Source organism: Myotis brandtii, unplaced genomic scaffold (genome assembly GCF_000412655.1).
Source record: "Myotis brandtii unplaced genomic scaffold, ASM41265v1 scaffold486, whole genome shotgun sequence".
Taxonomy (NCBI): Eukaryota; Metazoa; Chordata; class Mammalia; order Chiroptera; family Vespertilionidae; genus Myotis; species Myotis brandtii.
In genome coordinates, this window is record NW_005368569.1 from 908,766 (window position 1) to 932,711 (window position 23,946).

Genomic DNA, 23,946 nt, shown 5'->3' on the forward strand with positions numbered 1-23,946 from the left:
GGAGAGAGAAACATCAATGATGAGAATCATTGATCGGCTGCCTCCTGCATGCCCCACACTGGGGATCGAGCCCACAATCGGGCATGTGCCCTGACTGGGAATTGAACCATGACCTCCTGGTTCATAGATCAACACTCAACCACTGAGCCATGCTGGCCAGGCCATGGACACAGTCTTAATCTCTCTGAGTATCAGAGGCCTCGTCTCTAAAAGGGGAATTATACCTGCCCACAGGATTGTTGGGAGGAGCGAGTCTGGCACCTCCAAGGCTCAGTGCATGAGATGGTTTATCTGCTGGGAATGGGTGTCAAGGAAACACTTATTTAAGGGGGAGGAATAGTAGAGGCCAAGGGGCAGGCTAATGTCACAAAGGGCTCCAGCTATGCCCTCTCTCCACCCAGAGATGCGCATGGCTGAGATGGTGTCCATGGGTGTGGGGAACAAAGCCTTCCGGGACATCGCCCCCAACGAGGAAGCTATCAGCGACCGCACCATCAACTACGTTTTAAAGTGCCGAGGTAGCCTTGTGGGTGGGGTAAGGAAAGCTGCGCGGGAGGCAACGAGGACCTCTGTCAGCCCCACTCTTCGCTCCCCTCAGGACCTTGGTCCAGGTGGGCTCTCACCTGTCCTAACCTGACCCTCTCTCTTATGCAGAAGTTCGTTCTCGGGCCTCCATTGCTGTGGCCCCGTTTGACTGTGAGAGCCCCTACCTGGGGGCCTCGAGCTCCCTTCCTGCAGACCCTGCCTCTGGCTCAGTACTAGGGTCCCTCAACCTGCACCTGTACAGAGACCCGACTCTCCAGGGCCTCCGCTGGCCCCTGTATTCCACCAGCTTCCCAGAGGAAACAGCGCTGGAGGCTGAAGAGGAGCTGGGCAGCCAGCCATCCTTGAGTAGGTCTGGGCTTAGCCAGAGGCAGGAGGGCATGACTTGGGCTCTGGGCCACCCCTGCTGACAGCTCACCCACTCTCCTGCCCTAGCTCCTGAGGACTCAGAAGTCTCATCCCAGTGCCCATCAGCCAGTGGCTCCAGTGGCTCTGACAGCAGCTGTGTGTCAGGGCAGGCTCTGGGCAGGCGCCTCGAGGACTTGTCCTATGTGAGTGCCATTTTGCCTCATACGCACCAGCCCTCGGGAGGAGCACGGGCAAGTCCCAGCAGCTGCTTCCCAATCTTGGTCTCAAAGCCAAGCTCCTCAAACTAAGGGACAATCCTATTGGGCCCTTACTGTTGCCTGCCCTGGCTCCCCAGGCCCAGCCCCTTCTTACCTGGGTCAGTTTGGTTCTATTGACTCTGCCTTTTGAATAGCTTTCAATTAGATTTGTTGTCTAAACTTATTTCACTGGTTGTTAGGTTTTTGGCATCTCAGAGAGAGATCCTAGGACTTTGACTTGTTATTTACTCTTTTATTTGTTTATAATAAAAAATAGACTGATACATGAATTCTGGGACATCCTTGGTTCAAATGAGTCTTGGAAGCCTGGGACATGTGGGGGTAGTGTCTCTGGGTACCCTAGCCCTCTTGTAAGTACTTGCCCAAGATAGAGTAAGAGACAGACCTAGACAGGCCCCTCTGGACGAGCAGGTTCACGCAGCAGCCATATTTCCTGGCGAAAGGCAGTGTGAGCTGGAAAGAAAGGTCATTCTTATCCCTGATTTCCTGTTCAGTTGTCTGCTCTAGCTCTGTGTGGGCAGGTCTTCCTGGCTGGGCAGGGGCAGGAGCAGGGACAGGGTAAGGCCAGTAGTTGGGAAACTTTAATGCTCTTGGACTCAGTTCTGCCTAAGGACATCTTACAGGGCTGTGGCTAAGAGTGGCTACCAGGGAACTGACTAGAGGGTCAAAAAATGCCGCTATTTTCCCACTTTCTAGCTGTAGATGCTGATTTCACCTTTCTAATGACACCAGAGGCCTAATGATTTGGCACCAGTGTGTTTGTGGTAAAGGTGTTAGAATAATGTACTTGATTACAGAAGTACCAGATTAAAGAGAAATTAGCTAAATCTTTTTCACCTACAATGTTAAATATAAATATAGCCTAAAATCATTTTAAGGAAGAAAAAACAAACCCTGGGTCATTTCTTCGCCCTTACTGAACATTTTCTTTTTCCATATAAAAATGCTTTAAAGCTGCTTAGCTATAAAAGGAATGTACAAAAGTGGTGACATTATGGTTAAGTAAGTGAAGTTGGTATCACATGTTGAAAAGGTCTGACTCCCAATAGTTTCTCTGATTTCAGTATCCCAAAATCTTGGGCTTGTATGATGGGCTTCCCTGAGAGTGGCCATTGTTAGTGATGAAGGCAAAATTAGTATCATTGGAGGAAAACTACAAAACCAAGTAGCCTGAATACTGCTTTTTGACCACTCTGGACTGGTTAATTTCAGCTCTCCTTCCTCCCCACCCCCAACTGGACCCAGGGATCTGAGGTCTAGCTGTCCACCTTGCCTTCTGGGAAGCAAGACACAGTGCCCATCTGAGGCATCCTGCATCCCAGTGGGGTGCAGGTGGCTCTCACCTCCACCCAGCTGTGCAGGCGTTCCTGGGTATGCCGGTCATTCTTGAAGCCGGTGATGGCCAGCAAATCCACCACAAACTGCTTGGGGCTGATGTGCAGGGTCTGCCAGGAGAGCCCACAGTCAGGCCGGGCCGGGGTAGCTGTCTGACATATTTGCTCTCAGCCCCTCAGAGTGGGATGCACAGCAGGGACTCCCTTGGGCCTGCAGTAGCTGCAGGGACCAGGGGGCACTGTCACCCCACACTGCCTTGGCCAAGGCTTGGTCCAAATGACCTTGCCCTGTCTTCCTGTCCCCGTTTCTCTTGCCACCCTTCTGTCCCTGACCTACTCCCCACTTATTGTGGGGTAAGAGGACAGGAGGAGAAGGAACCTGTCGTGTACATACCCACAGTCGGTTGGCCAGGGAGACCACCTTGGCTGTGATGGCTTTGGGGTCCTTTTGTCTGATGGAATCCAGGATGATGTCAGTCAGGAAGCGGTGACATTTCTGTGCATAAAACATCTCTTCCCAGGACAGAGAGAAACTCAGGAAGGTCACCTCTATAGAGGAGAGAGTGGATGTGGCCACTTCTGCCCACATCTAGGGCCTTAGAGGCAGCCTGTGGTAAGGGCTGCTGAGGGATACTCCCCCTGGAGGGCCCTCGGCGGGGCTCAGCCTCAGGCATCCTCACCTCGGGGCAGGGGGCTGGCTGAGGGCAGTGTGTGCCTCAGGATGTCCATCTGTGTGGTGTAGACGATGCTGTCCTCAAAGAACATGCAGGAGCCATCATTGCCCACCACAGGGGGGTGGCTCACCTTGAGGATGACCCCTGCGCTGTCTAGGTCACTGGCCTCAGGCAGAGGCTGCTCAGGGTCAGGGCTTTCTGTAAAAATGTGGGGGGAGGGTTCTTAAGCCACCTCAGAGCTCAAGCAGGGAGGGACCTCTGGAGTACAGTCAGTCACCCCAGCCTTCCGCAGCTGCTGCCTCCAGCTTCTCGGAAGTGGCACCCTGGGATGGCAGGGGGCTGTCCTGGCTCTCCTCTCTCCATTGCCCTGGAATCATGCAAGCCAAATCCTAAATGGCAGGACTCTAAGGAACTCTGCAAATTTCGCTGCTGAACTAAGACTGGTATCAGATAAGGCCGATAATAACCCAGCTGGGGACTGGGAACCTTGGTAAAGTTGTAAAACGAGAGGAGCTTTTGGGGCGAGTCTTTGATGTCTGTCCACTCTGAAAAGTATGCTTGACGGAGCAGAGAAAGCTGTCCATCATGGCCATTCTTGGCACATGTGCTCTGCACCTCTCCCCCAGACACAGCACACCTCGCTCTCTAGCGCGTTGCCCTGTCCTCCCACCTCAGTAACCATCCACTTCCTTGCAGTCACCCAAACCAGAAACCTCACCCCTCTGACCCAATCCTTATCCCCTTCTGCCCCCGTCCTGTCCAGCCTGTTTCATCTAGAATGACCTCCCCACTCTAACACTCCCCTTCCTGCTGCTGCCTTTCCTCTGCCTCTGGAGCCAGCTTTCTGAATGTACACCTGACTGCTCCCCTGTTTGTTTGTTTTTAAATATATTTTTATTGATTTCAGAGAAGGGAAAGGGCAAGAGAGATAGAAACATTAATGATGAGAGAATCATTGATCGACTACCTCCTGCTCTCTCCCTACTGGGGATTGAGCCTGTAACCCGGGCATGTGCCCTGAGCAGGAATCGAACCATGACCTCCTGGTTCATAGGTTGACACTCAACCACTGAGCCACACTTGCCAGCTATTTTTAATTTATTTTACTCTCTTGTTTAAAATGCTGCAATGGCTGCCCACTCCCCTTAGGATCAGAGCAGAGTGCCAGGTCCTGAACTTGGGCCACAAGACCTGTTCTGATTACTTTGTCTTCAGTCTTATCTCCCGCTAGGTGAAGCCTGGCCTCCAGCTAGACTGATGACCTGCTTCCATAAGCACCAAGGCTTCTCTTCCTTCCTCTGTGACTCTCCAGGCCCCAGCCTCCTCTGTGCTCTCTTACTTCATAGGCGCCCCCTTCCCATACCCTTTATGTGGTTTCTCAGCCCCTCAAGCCATGCCATTGTGTTGGTCACATATCTGTATCCGCTGCTTGGCACAGAGTGGACTCACCTCTCTCCTTTGACTTTGGCTTGCCCCAGTCCTTCAGGGTGACAGCTCTTTTTGTGGGGAAGTATGGTTTAAACGTTGGCTCTGGCCCTTTGTCTTTGGCTCCAGCTCCAGCCCCTGCCTGCAGACCTGGGTCCTTCTCTGGGGCTGTGGCATGACCTTTCCAGGAAGCTGAGGTACTGGGCTGGGAAGCAGCCTCACTCCCGGAGGGGAGCTGCAGGGTGGCCTCCTCCAAGGCGCTGCTCCGAGGAGCCTGCAGAGGCTGGAATTCCCATTGTTTGCAATTGACCATGTCCCATTCCCTCACCAAGGAGATGAGTTTTTGCATGGGTGTGACAGGAGGGTCTTTGGTTTCACATTTCTGTGTGAGGTTGACTGTGGTGGACTTCTTTTTGGGGGGACTTTCAGGGCAGGCCCCCCAGTGTCTGGGGTTGGCACATAGGCTGGAACAGTGGGAGTATGTGCTGGGATTGCCTGCCCGCTTGGCACCTCGGCACAAGGACATCTGGATGGCGCGGGAGTACTGCTCAGTCTCCTCCATTTGGCTGGACCTGGCGAGGGTCCCCTTGACCTTGTTCCAGGGAGTCCTGTCACTGCAGTCCTGGAAGTCCCCAGGCATGCAGGCTATGGTCTGGGGAGGGAGGGCATAACAGCTCTGGGCATGTGCTTCTACATTGGAGCCTCCCCAGGTCTAATAAGCTGGGCCTCCGAGACTTTACTTGCTCACCCAGAATAATCCCATTCCCGCACCCCCCCCCCCCCCCCCCCCCCCCAAGAATAGTCAGTCCATTCCCTTTCTATGTCCCTGATTCTATTACAACCAAGGAGCTTTGCTTAGTCTGAGTGGGGTGGTGTCAGCCCAGGGGCCTCTCAACTCCAAAGGGACATATCAGCATCCCAGGCCACAGCAGCCAAGGTGCCCTGTGCCTCCATCCAGGTCATAGTTACTATGCTAGCTGCACCCTCTGCTCTGCCCCCATAGCAACGCCTGCCCTGAGCTTTGTAGGCGTGTCCTTTGAGGACACCACTAAACCAAAGAGGGCTGGGCCTTACTTCTTTGGCATCTCTACCAAACTCCACCAGCGACTCGGGCCCTTCCGTCACCACATGCAACCTCCTGATGGGAAAAGCTTCTTCATTTTCAGATTCCTTCTCCTGGGTCCATGACCTGCAGACTCCAAGGAGGGTTGGTTAGTGAGCAGAAGCTTCTAGCCCATTGCCCTGTTGGGCAGGCTGGCTGAGAGTGAACTCTGGACAGTAGGGGAGAAGGGACATCTAAAGGGTTTTGGCATAGGTCAATGCCCAATCCTGGCCTGCCCCACCCCTTTAACCCCGAGGAGAACAGGTCTTACTGGGAGGTGGGACTTAAAACAGGATTCCCATGAGGAATATAAAGGAACAAACTCCAGAACGTGGGGCCTGGAGCAAAGTCCCCTTACTTGTACGCCTCACACTGGGCAAGGGCTTCTGAGAGGGATGGGATGTGGTATTCCTCCACCTCCTGGCAGAAGAGGGGCCACTCCCTGTGGACGATAAGGAGATGTCGGACTGGGCAGCTGAGTGGGAGTGTGGGTGGGGCACAGGCCTGCAGAGCTGCTGCCTCCCACAGCAGTTCACATGTTGGAACTACTAGACTGTCCTCCCTGAAGGCTGCAGGCCTGTTTCCTTTGATACAGAGGAATGGGGTTTCATCATGCAATGTCCTTCCTTCGCTTACTTAAATTCAGATGGTAAGAACAGTTTTCCAAGTCTCAGGAAGTTGAGAACATGTCGAAACATTTGGCCATCTCCGTGGATCAGCAGGGTCTGCCCATACGTGATCCAGTACGCTCTCTGAGGGTTGGACAGCAGTTCTGGATACTGCAAGGGATTGGACACCAGATTGTTAATCTGCTAGTCAAAGGGCTAGGTCTTTAGTAAAGCAGATCAGCCTTCTCGCTTCATTTTCCTGACCATTCTAGAGCAGAGGCTTTGGATCTGTTGGCCACAGAGAGCCATACTGGGGAGCAGATCGCTTCATTTTCCCGACCATTCTAGAGCAGAGGCTTTGGGATCTGTTGGCCACAGAGAGCCATACTGGGGAGCAGAGCATTTGGGGAAGAAGCACATGGTCTCTGCTTCAAGTTTTGCTGGTCCCTAGACCACCCTCTTGAGGCATTTGGAACCCCACCCTCCCTCTTTCCTGGCCTCCTCCCTACCCACACTCCTGAGGGCCTTCCCGGCTGTTCCTATGGAAAGAGCAGGCAGAAGGTCCTTGCTCTAAGCAGGTGCTGAAGGCTATGTAAGGGTCAGGTGACCGGTTCCAAAGCTGCTCAGCTACAGAAGCCTGGGGCAGCAGTACCTTCAGCAGGGTCTGCAGGGTGGTTGCATACCAGTGGCTTCCAACATAAACCTTGATGATCTGTTGGGGGGAGTACACAGTAATCTCTGCCATCCACTCCTCATCTAAGGAAACCAACGAGAGGGGACACATCACTTGGGCCAGAAGGTAAATTTTGGTCAACAGTGTATTGCATGTTAAGACTCAATACCTTCACCAGCCATACTGTGTTGCATCCTCTGAGAAGCAGCTGGAATCCCTGACACCAACCTTCTCGGCTACTCAGGGCTTCCTGCGGCTCACCCTTTGGTTTCCTGGTTTCCAAGTCAGGGACTTGGGATGGGACAGGTAAGCCCTTTGGAATCCCAACCCCAAGGGCATCGCTCCTCCTCCTCTGACCCACTTCTCTCAAGAAAGCTGAACTGAGGTTCATGTCTACTCACATGCTACCTGCCTCTGGTTTCTGGCTGGGTGTCCTGGGTAGGAAACTTTTCATGTGGTTCCTTTGACTGGAGCTAGGAGTCCCTGGTTATGTTTGCGCTCTCCTCCCCTGACCCACTTCTCTCAAGAAAGCTGAACTGGGGTTCATGTCTACACACATGTTACCTGCCTCTGGTTTCTGGCTGGGGTGTCCTGGGTAGGAAACTTTTCATGTGGTTACTTTGACTGGAGCTAGGAGTCCCTGGTTATGTTTGCGCTTATGGTTTGGTGAATGTCATAGAGCCAGCTCTCATCAGTTCACTATCACTTCTTTAGAGAACAGGCCTCTAGACATGTCTGGAGAATGGGGCTTTCTTCTGGGAATGACTAGATATTTGGGAACCAGTTTCTAGTGAGCTTTGTAATGAGTGACAGGTATATAACTAGACTATAATTAGATAAGGGGTAAGAGATACATAATTAGATTGTGAGCTCTATGAAGATAAGGCCTGCATTTGTTTTGGTCACGTTTGCACACCCAGTGTCTACTTTTGTCCTGGTATATGGTAGGTGCTCAACAAATGTTGTATGCTGCAGAATGACAGTAATACAGACTAAACTTGACCAGAAAAACTAAACTTTTGTTAATAGGAGGTTATAGGCAGATGGTGAAAACAACTGTCTTTGGACTCAGACTTCAACTCCAGCTCAGTCATGATCTAACTCTATAATTTGAGCAAGTTACTCCCCTGAGCCTCTGCCTCATTGGTTAAATAGACTCAGGGACTGTTTCTCCCTGGATGGCAGTGAGGATGGATGAGCACAGCATGTCAGCACCCAGCGCTGGAGCAGGCATGCCTTGGGGACCGTGTAGCCCCACAAGGGTCAGTCTCTACTGCCCAGTCTGTACTGCCCGAGGCTACTTGGGGTAAGGAGGGGTCACTTCACATGAAAGTTTCCCTTTAGGCAAACCCCACAAATGTGGGTCTGTCTGGCTTTCCTTGGCAGGCATGCCTTGGGGACCGTGTAACCCCACAAGGGTCAGTCTACTGCCCAGTCTGTACTGCCCGAGGCTACTTAATAGGCTTGGGGTAAGGAGGGGTCACTTCACATGAAAGTTTCCCTTTAGGCAAACCCCACAAATGTGGGTCTGTCTGGCTTTCCTTTCTTTTTCCATGTACAGTTCCTGGCCCTGGCCAGCCTCATCTTTCCCCTCTGATCCTCCAGACCCTCCCCTGATGCTAAATTCAAAACAAGAAGCTTCTTCATTTACTGAGCACATCCATGGGCGCCAGAGTCCTCGGCTCCAGATGAGTCTTCAGAGCCACTTTCATTGGCTCATAGGTGATGTCCCTCTTGTCCAGGAAGGCACAGAGCTCATACACCTCAGAAATGGTTTCCGTCAGGGGCAGCCGGCAAGTCCCCAGCCAGTTCCTGCCCAGAGGAAAGGCCTGTCACAGAGAGCCCCAGTACTGCACCACTAACATCATTTCCTTGATTTAACTGGGAATCTGGTGTTACCTGTAGGACAGTAAGCTTGGACACACACTCACCCTTTTGGAGCTGAGCTTGACCTATTTCAGCAGAGCCCTCTAAATCGACTAATTGCAAGCCTCCAGGCCTTATCTCGGGTTGAAAAGCCAGGCCAGGACCCAGCCACATCTTTCCTGTCCTCATAATTATCTGCCCAAGACATCCAGTCATGTGGTAACCTGCCACGGACTTGGTAGTTGACTAGTACCCTGTGTGCCCAAGAAAGTCTGAACATCAACCCCCTGCATCCAAAGGCGCTTGTCTTTGTCTTCTGTAACATTAGGGGTGGGCCACAAAGGCCCCAAACAACGATACTGGATAGGACAGCATTAAGGGTTGGCTGATCTTCTCTCCAGCACTCAGAAAAACCTAGTTCTATCTTTAGTTTTGGTACCAATGTATTTTGTGAACCTAAAAGAATTGTTCACCTTGGCCAGGTGGCTCTGTTGGTTGGAGCGTTGCTCCTTACACCAAATGGCTACGGTTCGATCCCTGTCAGGGCACATACTTAGGTTGCAGGTTCAATCCCCAGTCGGGGCACATACACAAAGGCAACTGATTGATGTTTCTCTCTTACCTCTCTCTCTCTTTCTCTGTCTCTCTAAAAATCAATAAAAACATATCCTTGGGTTAAAGAAAAAAAATGTCCCACTCCGAATCTCAGCTCTCCTTCTATAAAGCAGGATTGGAATCCATGCCCCTGCACTAATGGAGACATTCTGAGCTCATCCCTCAAGGCAAAGGCCAGGTATCACCTCCTCTGTGAAGCCTGCCTTGCCTTACTTCGCGGAGACTCATCCCTAGCTCTGGCCTCTGTGTGTGTCCAGTGAACCTCTGAAGGGTTGGAGGGGAGGACCTTTGCAGGAGGATCTGCATGGGGGGTCGGTAACACTTAGCATCCTGAGGGTTGTGACTGTGGCTTGGTCACCTCAGACCTAGCTTAGGGCTAGAACCAGAGCAATGGTTTGCAGAGAACAGAGATATGGGCCAGTTTGGGGAACCTTTGCACCTTGACACCAGCCCTCCCCTCTGAGGCTGGGGTTCAGTGATGGTGGTGGGAGTGGCTAAGATGATGGGTTTGCCCTCAGGACACTACCTCCCTCTGGCTGGGGGGGCCCAGGTGGTTCCTAGGGAAAGGCAAAGCCCACCCTGAGTGGGCCGAGCTGTGCTGAGGAGGCCTTACCTGACGTGCTGGAAGAGAACCCCATTCCCCGTGATGTACAGTCTACTTCCGTCCAGCGTGCTCTCGATGCGGAGCTGTCCCAGGGCGGAGTCTGGGTATTTGACCAGCACACCCAGGGCCATCATGTACAGTGGCTTCACAGCCTCCAGGCCGGCTGCACGGCCCCCCTTCCCCGGGCTTGGGGGAGGACAGGAGGTCCGGGAACAGCCACCTGTGCAGGGAGAAAGGGTGACTCCTAGACCCCTTCACAGTCATACCTGTATTGGGACCTTTGGGTCTCCTTCCTGCTGCTTTGAATTAGTACTGAAGAGGTTTAGAGACAGCTTACTTCCTTGCACAGCCCAGGTCTGGATCTTCTCAAAATCAGTACAATTTTTCACTTCTGAGTCAGGTTTAGAGGTCAAAACTATTAGTTGGGAGGGGGTGGGGAGAAGGGAAAAATCTGCGGCATCACTAACATTTGGAGTTCAGAATTTCAGCGCAGCAGCCACCTGGCCCTGCCTCTGCAGGAACCTCTCTAAGTTTCAGGCCCAGCTGTAACCGGCCATGGGAAAGTTAAGCAGCCATCGCACAGAACCCAAGGTGTGCCACAGTGTCCCGGATTCAGTGTCTCCCTCCTGGGCAGAATTTCCCCCAAAGACACAGTAGGTGGTGTTACTATCAGGTGGGCATTTGGGTTGCTGGCTCACAGGCAGGACCTTGTGCTCCTGCTGTGGCACAATGCACAGTCTACAGTGGCCACAGTGGGCTGCTGGGCAAGCTGCTGGGTGATTTTCATGCATCATCTCCAATCCCAACAGCAGTCCCACAAGAGGGGTAGTGCTAGCCTCACATCACAGCCGAGGGTACTAATTAAGTCCCACTGTGCTGAGAGACTAGTTCAGCACCTTGTCCGAAACTGCAAAGCAAGACGGGAGCAGAGCCTGTCTCCAGGGCTACTGGAGCCGTTTCCCTTAGGTGTGGTGCTTTATAAAAGGCAAAGCCTGCACTGTGTTGGGGACTGCCCACGGCCTACAGAGCCTACCTTCACATAGCTCTTGTGGAGTAGGCACCTCTCCACGCATCTCTCAGTGACCCGAGTTCTCTGAGGAACAGAAGCCCTTGGGGGAGGGGTTTGAAATCACACCCCCTTCAGTGGATTGTCAGAGCCTGGGCCAGGCCCCCCGAGACCTGCTGCAGGATGCCATGGCCCCCAAATAGGATAGGACTTCATCTGCCAGGAGAGAGGCTGGGAGAGCTGGCCCTGAAGACAGGGAAAGGCCCATTCCCATGGGATGAATGTCTGGTGATGTGCAGCCCTCATTGGACACATGCTCTACATGCTCGGTTCCATACATTCTCAGAAGGCCTGCTGAGGCCACATTGAAGCAGCTAGCTCCTGAAACATGCACAGAAGCTTCAGTGGATGTGCAGGAATTGCAGAATAGGATGAAAAGCAAATAAAAACTGAGGGGCGGAGCAAGCTGGAATGAGGGAGCACCGAGAGCATGAAGGCCTGGACTGGGTCAGGGTCAGGGTCAGGAAGTGTCAGGTCAGGGCAGAAACAGACACAGCAGCCAGGGGTTTCGAAATAGGGGACAAGGGAATTTGGAGGTGGGTGGGAACACTGAACCACTAGTGAGGAATTTGCTCAAGCATTTCCCACCCCCCACCATGCCTGGAAAACAAAATTCGGGAGTGGCAGGTGGGTGCTCTAAGTTTCCAGTGTCTCCCCACTTCCACAAGCAGAGCAGACCTGCCTGGCCCCTGGGAAGTCTGCCATCAGGCCCAGCCTCCCTTCCTAGCACATTCTGGCTTGGTTTCCCCATGTGGGCTGAGCTGGGCTACCTCCAGCCCCTATTGGCTGTAAGTCATCCACCCTCAGTGGGCAGGCTGAACAGAGACCACACGGGGCTTCAGACTGACATTCCTCCTCTTGATTCTAAGCCCAAATGCCTGCTTCTTGCACAACCAGCCAAAGCCCAAAGTACTTGTGGGAGGGGAGATGTTTGTTCTTGGCTTTTCCAGCTCAAGCCTGACCACCCCGAAGGTGAAGGGGAGGGCACGTTTCCCCGGGTGACATACCCATGTTCATCCGGTACAACCTCACAGCTTCAGTGAGTGCAGGGATTTCTAGAATTTCCACTTCTGCTTCTAACACATCAATATTGGAGAAATTATCTGGTAGTAAAATCTTCTGTGAGCGAAGAAAATTCACTTGAAAAGCAAAGGAAAACCAAATGAGTTAATGAAGTAATTTCTAATGTCACTGAAGGTCCAGGTTTTGACAGGTGTTTGGTGCTGCAACTTATCCTAGGTTCTCCTTGTTCTGAAACGTTTGAACATACCTGGTTAGATTAGCTTTAAGTCTGTGGTTTTCAAGGTGAAAGACCACAAATTACTTTGTCTTCTGGTATTTGAGGCCATGGGTGTGGTCTCCCAAGGCCTGGCCTGGGGCTCCCACGCCAGGACCTCCTGGTGAGCACATTGGCACTGAGACTTACCCTGTGAGTCTTGACCCAAGAGCAGGTCATTCCAAAAGAGGGAGTTGTCTTGCTGCTTAGAGAGGAAGGGCCCAGCTGAGCCTGGGCTGGCAGGTGGCAATGGCAGTCTGTCCCTGCCTGGACTGCAGTGTAGGAGGCAGAGATGCAGCCCACGCTAATGCCCTGTGTGAATCAACTTGGAGACTCAGAAGCACATCACAACAACTTTCCAGGTGACTATGAATATGAATGGCTGGGGTTCCAGGCATTTGGGCCCCTAGAACAACTTGGGTGTTTCCTGCCCTATTCATCTAGGCGGCTGCAGCATCTTAGAATCAAAGGGGTCATTCAGTTCACACCCCCACCAGAGCTTGTCCTGGGCAGTGGGGGGAGGGAGGCTCTCTTCTGTCCAGGGCTGAAGATCTCACCCCTCCTTGGGTCACTAATTCAGGTGGATAATTCCACAAGGACTCTGGGGAAACTCTCACCATCCACCTTCCTTACCTTTTATTCTGATTTAATGGAAGTGAGAGCAGGTAGGGACCATCCTTTGAAATACCCCTATTTCCTCATTTGATGAACCTTGGTTCCTTGGTGAGGGGAACCAAGGCCCGGAGCCCACTTGGATACATAAGGACAGAACAAGATGAGTAGCTGACCTTGGAGTCCAGCTCAGGGCCTTGCCCTTCACACCAACTCCTGTGGCCCCTGACACTGCTGCAGGTAGTTTCCAGTGCCCCCTTACACCCAGGCCACTCCCAAATGAACAAGGAACAAAATAGCCCCAAGGAAATAGGAGTCTAAAGCTGGATTCTGCTTGCCTCCCCACAGACTTTGTCATGCCCCCTCCACCTCTGCCCAGGGAAGCCCCTGAGGTCCTAAGCACCAAGCTGGGCCTCTCTGTGGGGAGGAGTGGATGCTCTCTATCAGTCCACCCGCCTCCTCCCACCCCTACCCCCAATGTTGCCCTCTTCCCGCCACAGAGCAATCACCAATGAACCGGAACTCGCTGCACTCGCACTCGATCAGGGCCACCGTCTCAGCCAGCCACAGCAGGTTGTCCTCAGTCACCAGGCTTGGATACTTGGCCACTAGGTCTAAGGGCAGGAAGCAGTAGTGCACTTCCTCTTCCGTGTCTAGCAGTGGTGTGTCCATGAGCCCCAAAGGTGCCTTATCGTGTAGGCCTGGAGGAGAATGGGCAAAGGGTGTCACCACCTCCAAGAGGCCAAGGCTCTTAGAGGCCACCAGGACTCACTGACCCAGGGGTCCCAGGGGAAGCTGAAAAAATTCACCCAGGAGATGGTCCCTGCCTGGTGCCTCCTTCCTCTGTATTTAGATGTAACCCTAAGGTTTGGCAGGAGTGTGGTGGGGAGCAGGGCATGGACATCTAGTTTTTCTCTAGTGAAGGGCAGTGGGACATGTTATAAATTTTGGCTTATGTATCCAAAGTTATTCACATTGGTTATCTATTTGGTTCGTTCTAATTGATCAAACCAACCATTGTGACCTACAGGTAATATCTAGTTTTTCTCTAGTGAAGGGCAATGGGACATGTTATAAAATTTTGGCTTATGTATCCAAAGTTATTAAATTCACATTGGTTATCTATTTGGTTCTTTCTAATTGATCAAACCAACCATTGTGACCTACAGGTAAAAATAGATCCTTTTGACTCTCTTGGAAGCCCCAAACCCATCCATTATCATGAATGGTTGTTTGGTGTCTCAGATAGGCTAATCCATACTGCAAGGCACACAACAGACAGTGACCATTTGGGGACATTCCTTGTGTGGTGGTGAGAGTGACTTGAAAGGATGCCGGAGTTCCCAGGCGACTAGGAAGCGTGGAATTCAGCCCAGCTCTGCCCAATATGCAGAGGAATGAATGTGGAGGAGGATGTTTGCTGCCAGTGGGTGAGCAGCCATGGAGAGGGCATGTGACAGGGTACAAGATCAAAGGAGATGACAGTGAGATAGAGCAGTCATTCAGAACGAGTTCAGAAATGAGGGTACTCTCTGGATGGAAGCCACTTCTGTTAGGATGAGAAGAAAAGCTGGTGGGGGCTTCGGGAGGGGCAGCCTATGCTTATACCTGTGAAGGCTGGGCTTTTTATAGGAAATTCCGAGGGTTTGCTGATACACTTCCACGTTCGCCAGTAGTTCAGAGATGCTCTCTCGGCAACAGGAATGTCTGCAGGCCGCACGCGGAGATGGTGTTTCCCTTCCTTCAGATTATCTAGAGTCTTGGATAAAGAAGATGGCTGCGTTGAAAATTCTAAACCAAGTCACTATCTACCAGCTCTAGGGTAAAATACCAGAAAAAATAATAGATGACTTACTTTGGTAAATGTTTTGGAATAGAGTCAATCACACAACTATGTAAAAATTTAGGTCTGTAAGATGACATGCTGATATTAAAAATCCCAATGATGATTTCTCTCCTGACTTTTGAAATACTTTTTGGATTATAATTTACATGGATTAATAGACATTTATTTTACACAATCTTAAGGGTAATTTCTACTTAACTATCAAAGACTCGAGATTTTCTGTTATCATTTCCCCTCAAGAGTTCAAAAACCCTTTTGACCTGTTATAATTGTTTTGTTCTGCTTGTTTGTGCTCCTCCTAACCATGGAACCTGGTCTAACTAGGGAAATGGAGGTGGCACGGGGTACATTTTTCCAAGTGCTCGCACTCATTCGCTCATTTATCCCAACACAACTCTGGCAGGCAGATGTGGTGTTTGCATTCCGGTTTTGCTGATGTGTCAGTTGTGGTCAAAGGATTTGTGACTTGCCCAAGCAGTCTTCCATGTCCAGAGCCTCTCCGCTTCAAGGATCAGGTGACCAGGGGTGGGCTGAGGCGGGAGTGGAGCACCCCAGCTAGGCCGAGCTGAAGCCCAGGCAGGTGGGCTGGGTGTCTTCATGCCGCCTGAACTCAGGAGCCCATTCTCCCTCAAAAGTCCTGCTTAGGGGGCAGGTTATCATAACATCAAGCCCATTTTTTTTCTGTCCCCAGCTTAGAAGAAAAATTTCTTAAGGTATTTTTGGATATAGCTGGAAAAGTCATTCTGTAAAGGCATCACATGGCCAATTTTTTCCCTAAGGGCTTCATAATGGATAGAAAACCTCAGATTCAGTATGAAACTAATAAAAGAACCTGCTTTTAATTCCCATCTACGCAGGTGAGGCTTGTGAAATTATTCATGGAAATCCCGAGATTTGAGAAGAGCCCTCTGGTGGTTATGGCTATAAACTGCACCCACATAACTAAAGATCTGCAAAAGGTGGGTACCAGAGTGAGGCTTCCCCATTTAGAGTGGCTGGTGGAGTTGTGGGAGGACTGGGGTTTGGGTCTTGACTCTGTCCCTTAAAAGCTAACATTTATTGCCCAGGCACTTTTAAACTAAATCCTCCTAATGTACCCCCAACCCACAAAGTAGGCCTAGCACTATCAGTCCCATTTAGCAAATGGGAAACAAGCCCAGGAAGAGGAAGAGTATTTAGTGCTCCAAGTAAGTGGAGATGCTGGGGATGGAACCCAAGATTCTAGAGCCCATGTTCTTAACCACTGCTCTTAACTAGCTGCCTCCCACTTGTCACTTAACTTTTCCAAGCCTCAGGCTCCTCACATGCAAACTGGAAATAGTAAAATCTGGGAGGTAGTGTTGTAGGGATTAAAGGAAATAATGTTAAGTTTAATTTCATTTCTCTTAGTGGTCAGAATCCAAGCTACCTTTCCACCTTCATCTTCCACCATTATTTCATCCCCACCCCACCATCAGTGACATAAATGCCACAAAACTCTAAATGGAGGAAGGAGGGAGGGAGGGAGGGAGGAAGGAAAGGAAGGAAGGAAGGAAGGAAATGAAGGAGAGAGGGAGTGAGGGAGGGGGGAGGAAAGAAAGAAAGAAGGAAGGAAGGAAGGAAAGAAGGGAGGGAGGGTACTTCAGAGAGCTAGACTCCCAGCTGTCCTTTGCCTTTGCTAACTAAAGTTGCCATAGTGTGTGTGGTTGGTCTTCTATGGACTTCAATTCCACCTCTATCTGCCTGAATATTACTTCTAGAATTTTTATTCTTCATATGATCCAGAAAGTTATTAGAAGGAAGATTTCTTTAAGGAAAATACAGATTTGAATTCAGATGGCTAATTGCTAGCACAAGGATAATTAATGTTGTTTTTGGCCTAGATAGTAATGAAAAACAAGTCAACCAGAAGCAACATAAGACTGATGGCACAGGAGCAGTGTGTATGTGTGTGGGGGTGATTGCCAAAAGATGGCTGACAAATGCACTGCTGGCAGAACTTTGGGACTTAATGGAGGTTTTCCAAAGGAGCAGCAGTGCTCAGAGATGCCCGATGCTCTGATGTGGGCTGTTGCTCTACTCTTTTTTTTTTAAATATATTTTTATTGATTTCAGAGAGGAAGGGAGAGGGAAACATCAATAAAGTTGGTCACCTGCCTCTTGTACGCCCCACACTGGGGATTGAGCCTGCAACCCGGGCATGTGCCCTGACCAGGAATTGAACTATGACCGTCTGGTTCACAGTTGACACTCGACCATTGAGCCATGCCGGCCGGGTGCACTGCTCTATTCTTCATGGCATTTACTTCTGCCATTGTATGACTATATGATTCATTCTTATATCTCTAGTGCTTGATCTGTGATTGCTGCTCAATTCACAATAAATGTTACATTTAGAATCAAGGCAATAATAGGTATCAAGTGTGCCCTTCGGAGGCCAAAGCTACAGACTAGGGGGAGATGGGATAGGCAGGTGAGTGGGGATTGGTAGAGAGATAAGGGTTGCAGATATGCAGGGGTGAGGAGGAGTGGAGAGCAGAGCAATGTAAACCCAGGTGCCTGTCTTCTAGAAGCTTCTCATCTCATTCTGTTTGTTGGCTCCTTCTCATGGCTTCCCAACAAAGCCTACCATGTTACAGATAATCCTGAGTTGGATACTCCACCTGTTGAGTGCATGGAAACTTCAGTTAGTGGGAGGCAAGGTCCCATTTTTATTGTTAGGGGCTAAATCTGAAGGACTTTACAGTGAAGAGCACTAACTGTTGAGGACAGTTTAGTCATGTGCTATCCAATGGGGTAGCCATTAGCCACATGAGGCTAATGTGACTGTCTGAGATATATCATAAGTATAAAGCACACATCAGATTTTAAAGACTTAGTACAAAAATAGAATGTAAAATATATCAATTTTAATATTTTTGATTACATGTTGATATGATAGTATCTATATATATAAAAGCCTAAGCGACTGAATGACCAAACAACTGAACGACCAGTTGCTATAACATGCACTGACCACCAGGGGGCAGGCGCTCAATGCAGGAGCTGCCCCCTGGTGGTTAGTGTGCTCCCACAGCCAACCTCCCATGGTCCCTCCCACCGTCTGGCCGCCCCGATTGGCCTTAATCGGGACTGGGCGAGATGGCCCCGGTCCCATTTGCTGGCTAGGCCGAGGGACCCCACCCATGCACAAATTCCTGCACCGGGCCTCTAGTTTTAAATATATTGGGTTAAATTTAAAAAATTGTTAAAATTAATGTCACCTGCTTTTTTATTTTTTTAAATGTGGCTACTAGAAAATTTAAAATTACATGTGTAGCTCACATTATATTTTTATCGCATCCTCTCCTTTTATCCTTAAAGCTCATAGGAATAACCAGCTGCCTCCCACTTGTCAGGTAACCTCTCAAAGCCTCAGGCTCCTCACATGCGAAGTGGAGACAGTAAAATCTGGGAGGTAGTGTGGTAGAATGCTTTCAGTAAATACTGGCTGAATGCATTAAGTTGTGCTGCCTGAGAAGAGTCTTTAGACTAAGAATTGGCAAGCTCCATTTTCTCCAAGCAATTGTTTGTACATTTAGGCAAGAATCTGAGTCTCTGAACAGGCCTTAGTGAGGAAAGTGATGGAAATGTGTGAGGCTGTTGATTTGCTTGATGGCTGTTCATTCTCCAGCTGTATTTACACTCAGCTTCAGTGAATAAATACAGCTTCAGTTGTGCCAACCTAAATGTTTATTATTTTTGAAAACACGATTTCCAAAACATAAGCACTTGTTTTACGGTCTGTTTTAGAAAGGCCAATCCACATGATTCTTCGAATACCCTACCACACACAATTTGGAATTTTGGAATTGGACCAAACTCATTGGCCTCTGAATGGTTACCTCCCGTTTAGAAGTTGTTTTCAGTTATATTTTCTCTCAATTTGGGAAGTGAAGACAGCAAAGGAGTTAAAGGGTTTGATAAATGTTTGTATTACAGGCTTATGTAATTTAGAAATGGTTCTTCAAAAAAAAGTGCCTTTGTCTCTTTGGTTTTCTGTAATGAACAAGTGGCTCCTTCCTTTTTCCACAAAATGGTGCCTTGTTACAGTCATCAGCAATCTTGACATGCCAGGCCATTTAAGTGATTTTGAAGCCACTTGTAAGCAATTCTAGTAGTCCATTCTTGGGGTAGTTGAAAATTTTTAAAATGCAGGTGGGTAGCTTGAAAAGGATACTACAACCACTTGCACTGGAGTATGTTAAGCATTTTGATTTCTAAATATATAATAACTTTTAAAAGAAAACATTTAATTATTTAGTAAGGAGTTTCTATAAAAACATACATTATAAATGTTCTCATTCCTACATGACCCAGACATGCATGGTCTACCTCAATTTTCTTCTAAGAGGTGTTGGGGAGGCACAGTTGGTAGTGCACTGAGCTGCAGTGTGGCTTGCTGGGTCAGTGAATGTGGAGATAAAATAAGTAATACCTTGTCCAGACGGTGGGATTAATCTGAAGACTAGCTAAGGGTCCTTCCCAGTCATCTTCCAGGATAAAAAAAAAAAAAAAGTGATTGCAGCCTAGCCGGTGTGGTTCAGTGGTTGAGTGTCACCCCATGAAACAAGAGGTCACTGGATTGATTCACAGTCAAGACACATGCCTAGGTTTCAGACTTAATCCCCAGCAGGGGGTGTGCAAGAGGCAGCCGATCAGTGTTTCTCATTGATGTTTCTATCTCTCTATCCCTCTCCCTTCCTCTTGCTCTAAAAATCAATAAAAACATATTTTTTTCAAAAATGTCATTGTTCAAAAATTAAAAATATACTAAAGATAAAGCACAGAAATGATTTCTATAATTTGGAGAAAATTTAAGAAAAAAGGCAATGGTCTTTGGTGCTACTTTAATGGTTATAAGCAAAGGCATTTAAAGCTGTTACTCACAATGAGAAAACAAGGAGTCTTGGAAAACAGAGAAGTGAAGGCAAAGGAAAGATTATGCAGTTTGGAGGACTTTTTGCTTTGCTGTAAATGTTGTGGACTTAACAGGCAAAATGAGAAGTAATACTCTTGCTCAATCTTTTGATTTTAAATCTCAGATACAGTGCATATAACAAACCCTATAATTTATAAAGTTTTCACCTTTTAAAATTCAACAACAAAAACAGTATAAGCTTAAAATAGGATTTTCAAGAGTCAAGAGCATACTCTCAGGAGATGGTAAGTCTCATTCTGGGTCTATGTTGGCTGCTGGTATAGATTAGGCAGAATCAGGATGAAATCCTTTATCCAGAACATGCATTCTCAGTGTATTCTTACTTTAACTTACTCATCACACTTTTCCATTAAGAGGGTCATCTTAGCAACCAAAATACAAAACAACATTTAGTGATGTAAGGCCTATGTTTACTGATCACCACTCCTAGAAGATAAGAGTACCTTACCTGTAGCAAAGGCATCAGCTGCAAACCCAGTGCTTGCTCATAGAGCAAGTTCAGTTCTGCACAACTGGAGAAGGAGAGTTTGGAGGTGTAGAGGTAATAGTGCACGTGCCTAAATGTGGAACCATCTCTGTCAATAAACAGCCTCTGGTTTTCCAAAGAAGTCAAAGCTGAAGCCTCTTTCCACAGCAGGGAGTCTGGGAATTGAGCGAGTTTGCTTCTGGGAACTGAGAAATGCCAGCCCCCAACGTTGAAATGAAACAAATCCTCTGCTGACTCGTGAGGCATGCCAGGCTCCTCCTAAAGGGGAATGAAAAGAGAGCTATGCAGGAAAAGAAATAAAAAGCATCCATATTGGAAAGGGGAAAGTAAAACTACCTCAATTTACAGATGACATGTTTTTTTCATATAGAAAAGCCTAAAAAATTCACTAAGAAATGGTTAGAATGAGTTCAACAAGGTTAATCAACATAAAAAGAAATCAACTGTATACTAGCCATGAACAATCCAAAAATGAAATTAAGAAAACAATTCTATTCACAATAGTATTAAAAGGTGTTACTTACTTTATCTCCACAATCACTGACCCAACAAGCCACACTACAGCTCAGTGCACATCCAACTGTACCTACCCAACACCTCTTAGAAGTACAAAATATTTAGGAATACGTTTAACAAAAGAAGTATAATACTTACACTCTGAAAACTTTAAAACATTGTTAAAAGAAATTTTAAAAGACCCAAATAAATGTAAAAAAATAATCCCATGTTTATGGATTGGATGACTTAATATTGTTAAGATGGTAATATTCCCCAAATTGACCTACAGATTGAATACAATCCTTATGAAAATTCCAGCTGTCTTTTTTTTGGTACAAATTGACAAGCTGATGTTAAAATTCATATGGAAATACTCTACAGATTGAATACAACCCCTATGAAAATTCCAGCTGTCTTTTTTTTTTTTGGTAAAAATTGACAAGCTGATGTTAAAATTCATATGGAAATACAGAGGGCCCAGAGTAGTCAAAACAATCTTGAAAAAGGAGAACAAAATTTGAGGATTCACACTTTCCTCTTTCAAAACTTACTACAAAGTTACAATAATCAAGATGGTGTGCTACTGGTATAAGGATAGACATATGAAAAAGTGGAATAGAATTAAGAGTCCAGAAATAAACCCTTACATTTAAGGTTAACTGAATTTTGAAAAGGGAGCCAAGACAATTCAATTCAAAGAATAGCCTTTTCAAAAAATGGTACTGTGCCCTAGCTGGTTTGGTTCAGTGGATAGAGCGTTGGCCTGTGGACTGAAGCAGCGGTTGCCAACCGGTGGTCCACAGACCACTGGGGGTCCGTGACGTCCTAAAGGTTGGCAACCGCTGGACTGAAGGGTCCTGGGTTTGATTCCGGTCAAGGGCACATGCCCAGGTTGTGAGCTCAATCCCCAGTGGGGGGCGTGCAAGAGGCAGCCGATCAATGATTCTCTCTCATCACTGATGTTTCTATCTCTCCCTCTCCCTTCCTCTCTGAAATCAATAAAAATATATTTAAAAAGAACTCTTACAACTCAATAATAAATAGATGAATAACTAAATTTAAAAGTTGGTAAAGAATCTAAATAGACATTTCTCCAAAGATACATAAATGGCCAACATCATGTGTAAAGGTACTTAACATTATTAGCCTTCAGGAAAATGCACAAAATTCACAACGAGATAGCACCTCACACTCACTAGGATGACCTGAATCAAAAACAATAGATGATAATAAGTGTTAATAAAGATTGCAGAAATTGAAACTCTCATATACTAGTGGGAGTATAAAATGGTGCAGCTGGCTCTGGAAAAGTTTGCTGGTTCCTCAAAATGTTGAACATGGAGTTACTATATGACCCAACAATTCCACTTCTAGGTATAAACTCAAGAGAAATGAAAACCTATGTATGTCCGCACAAAAACTCGCAGACAAATGTTCATAGAAGTGGTAAATAGTGTATAAAATTTTACCTAAGAAAGAACCATAAAACAATGTTGAATTCTAGGTAAAAAAATTATGCATGCTGAAGTGATTGGGATACAATGTACTGATATTACAACTTATTTTGAAATGCATAAAAAATAAAATGGATTAATGGAGGAATAGATAGATGAACATGGACTAAAACAAATACAGCAAAATGTTCATTGTAGAATCTAGATGGTGGGTGTAAAACGTTCACTGTACAATTCATTCAACCTTTCTGAATGTTTCAAAATTTGCATTAAAATGTTGGTGGGAATAAAGAGTGTTAAAGTAAGAGGTGCTTGCCTAAGAGAGGAAAAGTCCATTTCTCCAACAAAACCCTGAATCTCCAATTTTGACAACTGAGGAAGGAAAAGAAACGCTTGCAACAAAGAAGGGTGTGTGGTTCTTTCCTCTCATAAGCAGCCTGGTCTCAATATTCGGATATAAAGAAGAACAATTCTGTATGTCACATTTGAGGCTAGAAGAGTTAAAGGGGACTTAAAGGGAATTACAAATTGTAAAATGGTGTCATGACTCAGAAGCGGAGCTAGAAAAGCCAAGCTAATGAGTTAATCTAGGCTTTTGAGTCCTGACCCTTCTAAATATGGGTAATGTGATCAGCTGAGAGTAACTAAGGGCCTCGCCTAGACCAGAAACCATAAATATGCAAGGACTCTTGACTTTGCTTTCTGTTCTCCTTAAAGGTGACTGGATGGTTGAGAGCTTGGTGAACAGTGCTGTGAGCGTGCAAATTTTAGATGCTAAAGAAAACCTGCTCCTGAAGGTGAGCCACAGTTCTGGTCTCCGTTCCTCTTTTCTTATTAAGGATAGAGTTTGACAAGAGGGTCTCGGCTTAAGAGTTTGCCCCCTTCTTACATATGCATGCCCCATTCGAGAGGTGGCTGCTGTAGTGAGGGTAGGGGTTAAAGATGTGGTTGTTCTTTCCAGTTTTCTTCCCCAAGACTGCTCAGGGGCTGGTTAGTGCTGAACTGTCCCAGCTTGGGGAGAGCCCTTAGTCACTGGCAAACTTTGGGGCCTGCAGTCCTTAAAGGGCAAAAGGCCTCTTGCCAGACCGACTTCAGGAAATGGACTAGCTCTAGTATAGCCATCTCCACCCCCTCCCAAAGAGCATCTTTCTTTTCCACACCGATCCCTCTCCCCCAAATCAATTTCTAGAGCTAGAACCACCTCATGCTCTAACTTCTCAGAGCCAAGTTCCCCAACGTTTCCCCTCATGACTCTGAGGGCTGCTTCCCCATACTTCAGATCTGGATCCCCTGCTCTCTCCCCACCCTTTACCTGCCCACCCACCACCCCTAGCCTCACAGTCAACATCCACAAGCGCTGAGATGTAAAGACCTTCACCCGTCAAGAAGCACACCCCACTCATCAGACCTGGAGTCCCCCAAATCCTCAAAGCTGGAACACTTGAGCATCCTTCCAATGTTCCAGATCCAGCACCCAGAGCCTTCAAAGCTGGAGCCATATCCCCCCAGCATGTCCCAGAGCCAGTAACCAACCCTATCCTCCACCACACCGCCCCCAAATTCGCGGTTTCAATGGGTTTGGTGCCCCAAAAGAGTGGGCTCCATACCATGGTTCGGACTCCTGCAGCAGGCGGGTGGGCGGGCGCGTGACCTGGCAATAACGGCCCCCTGGCGAGC

At 48.0% G+C, this 23,946-nt stretch overlaps 2 protein-coding genes across 2 annotated transcripts in view; one reads left to right on the forward strand and one right to left on the reverse strand.

Annotated features, from left to right (window-relative positions):
- Positions 1 to 406: 406 nt before the first annotated feature.
- On the forward strand, positions 407 to 1,342 carry LOC102251443 (puratrophin-1-like). Its single transcript, XM_005876382.2, has 3 exons — positions 407 to 518; positions 655 to 891; positions 979 to 1,342. Exons 1-3 carry the CDS (start codon positions 410 to 412, stop codon positions 1,197 to 1,199), a joined length of 567 nt encoding a protein of 188 aa, XP_005876444.1. The 5' UTR covers positions 407 to 409; the 3' UTR covers positions 1,200 to 1,342.
- A 61-nt stretch (positions 1,343 to 1,403) lies between these two features.
- LOC102247678 (BTB/POZ domain-containing protein KCTD19) overlaps positions 1,404 to 23,946 on the reverse strand; it is a 58,503-nt gene continuing 35,960 nt past the window's right edge. The window contains exons 2-16 of the mRNA XM_014547878.1: positions 20,279 to 20,575; positions 14,633 to 14,783; positions 13,534 to 13,725; positions 12,144 to 12,275; positions 10,080 to 10,290; positions 8,637 to 8,797; positions 6,965 to 7,068; positions 6,341 to 6,483; positions 6,063 to 6,146; positions 5,677 to 5,791; positions 4,627 to 5,254; positions 3,184 to 3,375; positions 2,898 to 3,052; positions 2,513 to 2,614; positions 1,404 to 1,622 (exon numbers count right to left, since the gene is read on the reverse strand). Of these exons, the coding sequence (XP_014403364.1) occupies positions 1,509 to 1,622; positions 2,513 to 2,614; positions 2,898 to 3,052; positions 3,184 to 3,375; positions 4,627 to 5,254; positions 5,677 to 5,791; positions 6,063 to 6,146; positions 6,341 to 6,483; positions 6,965 to 7,068; positions 8,637 to 8,797; positions 10,080 to 10,290; positions 12,144 to 12,275; positions 13,534 to 13,725; positions 14,633 to 14,783; positions 20,279 to 20,563 (2,769 nt within the window). The 5' untranslated portion in view covers positions 20,564 to 20,575 and the 3' untranslated portion in view covers positions 1,404 to 1,508. The remainder of the gene's footprint in view (positions 1,623 to 2,512; positions 2,615 to 2,897; positions 3,053 to 3,183; positions 3,376 to 4,626; positions 5,255 to 5,676; positions 5,792 to 6,062; positions 6,147 to 6,340; positions 6,484 to 6,964; positions 7,069 to 8,636; positions 8,798 to 10,079; positions 10,291 to 12,143; positions 12,276 to 13,533; positions 13,726 to 14,632; positions 14,784 to 20,278; positions 20,576 to 23,946) is intronic.

Excerpts from the sequence above, each read along its gene's own strand:
- LOC102251443 (XM_005876382.2), top strand. The coding sequence starts at position 410 with ATGGCTGAGATGGTGTCCATGGGTGTGGGGAACAAAGCCTTCCGGGAC. Across the intron at positions 519-654 it reads CTACGTTTTAAAGTGCCGAG|AAGTTCGTTCTCGGGCCTCC; the intron begins GTAGCCTTGTGG and ends TCTCTTATGCAG. Across the intron at positions 892-978 it reads GGGCAGCCAGCCATCCTTGA|CTCCTGAGGACTCAGAAGTC; the intron begins GTAGGTCTGGGC and ends CTCCTGCCCTAG.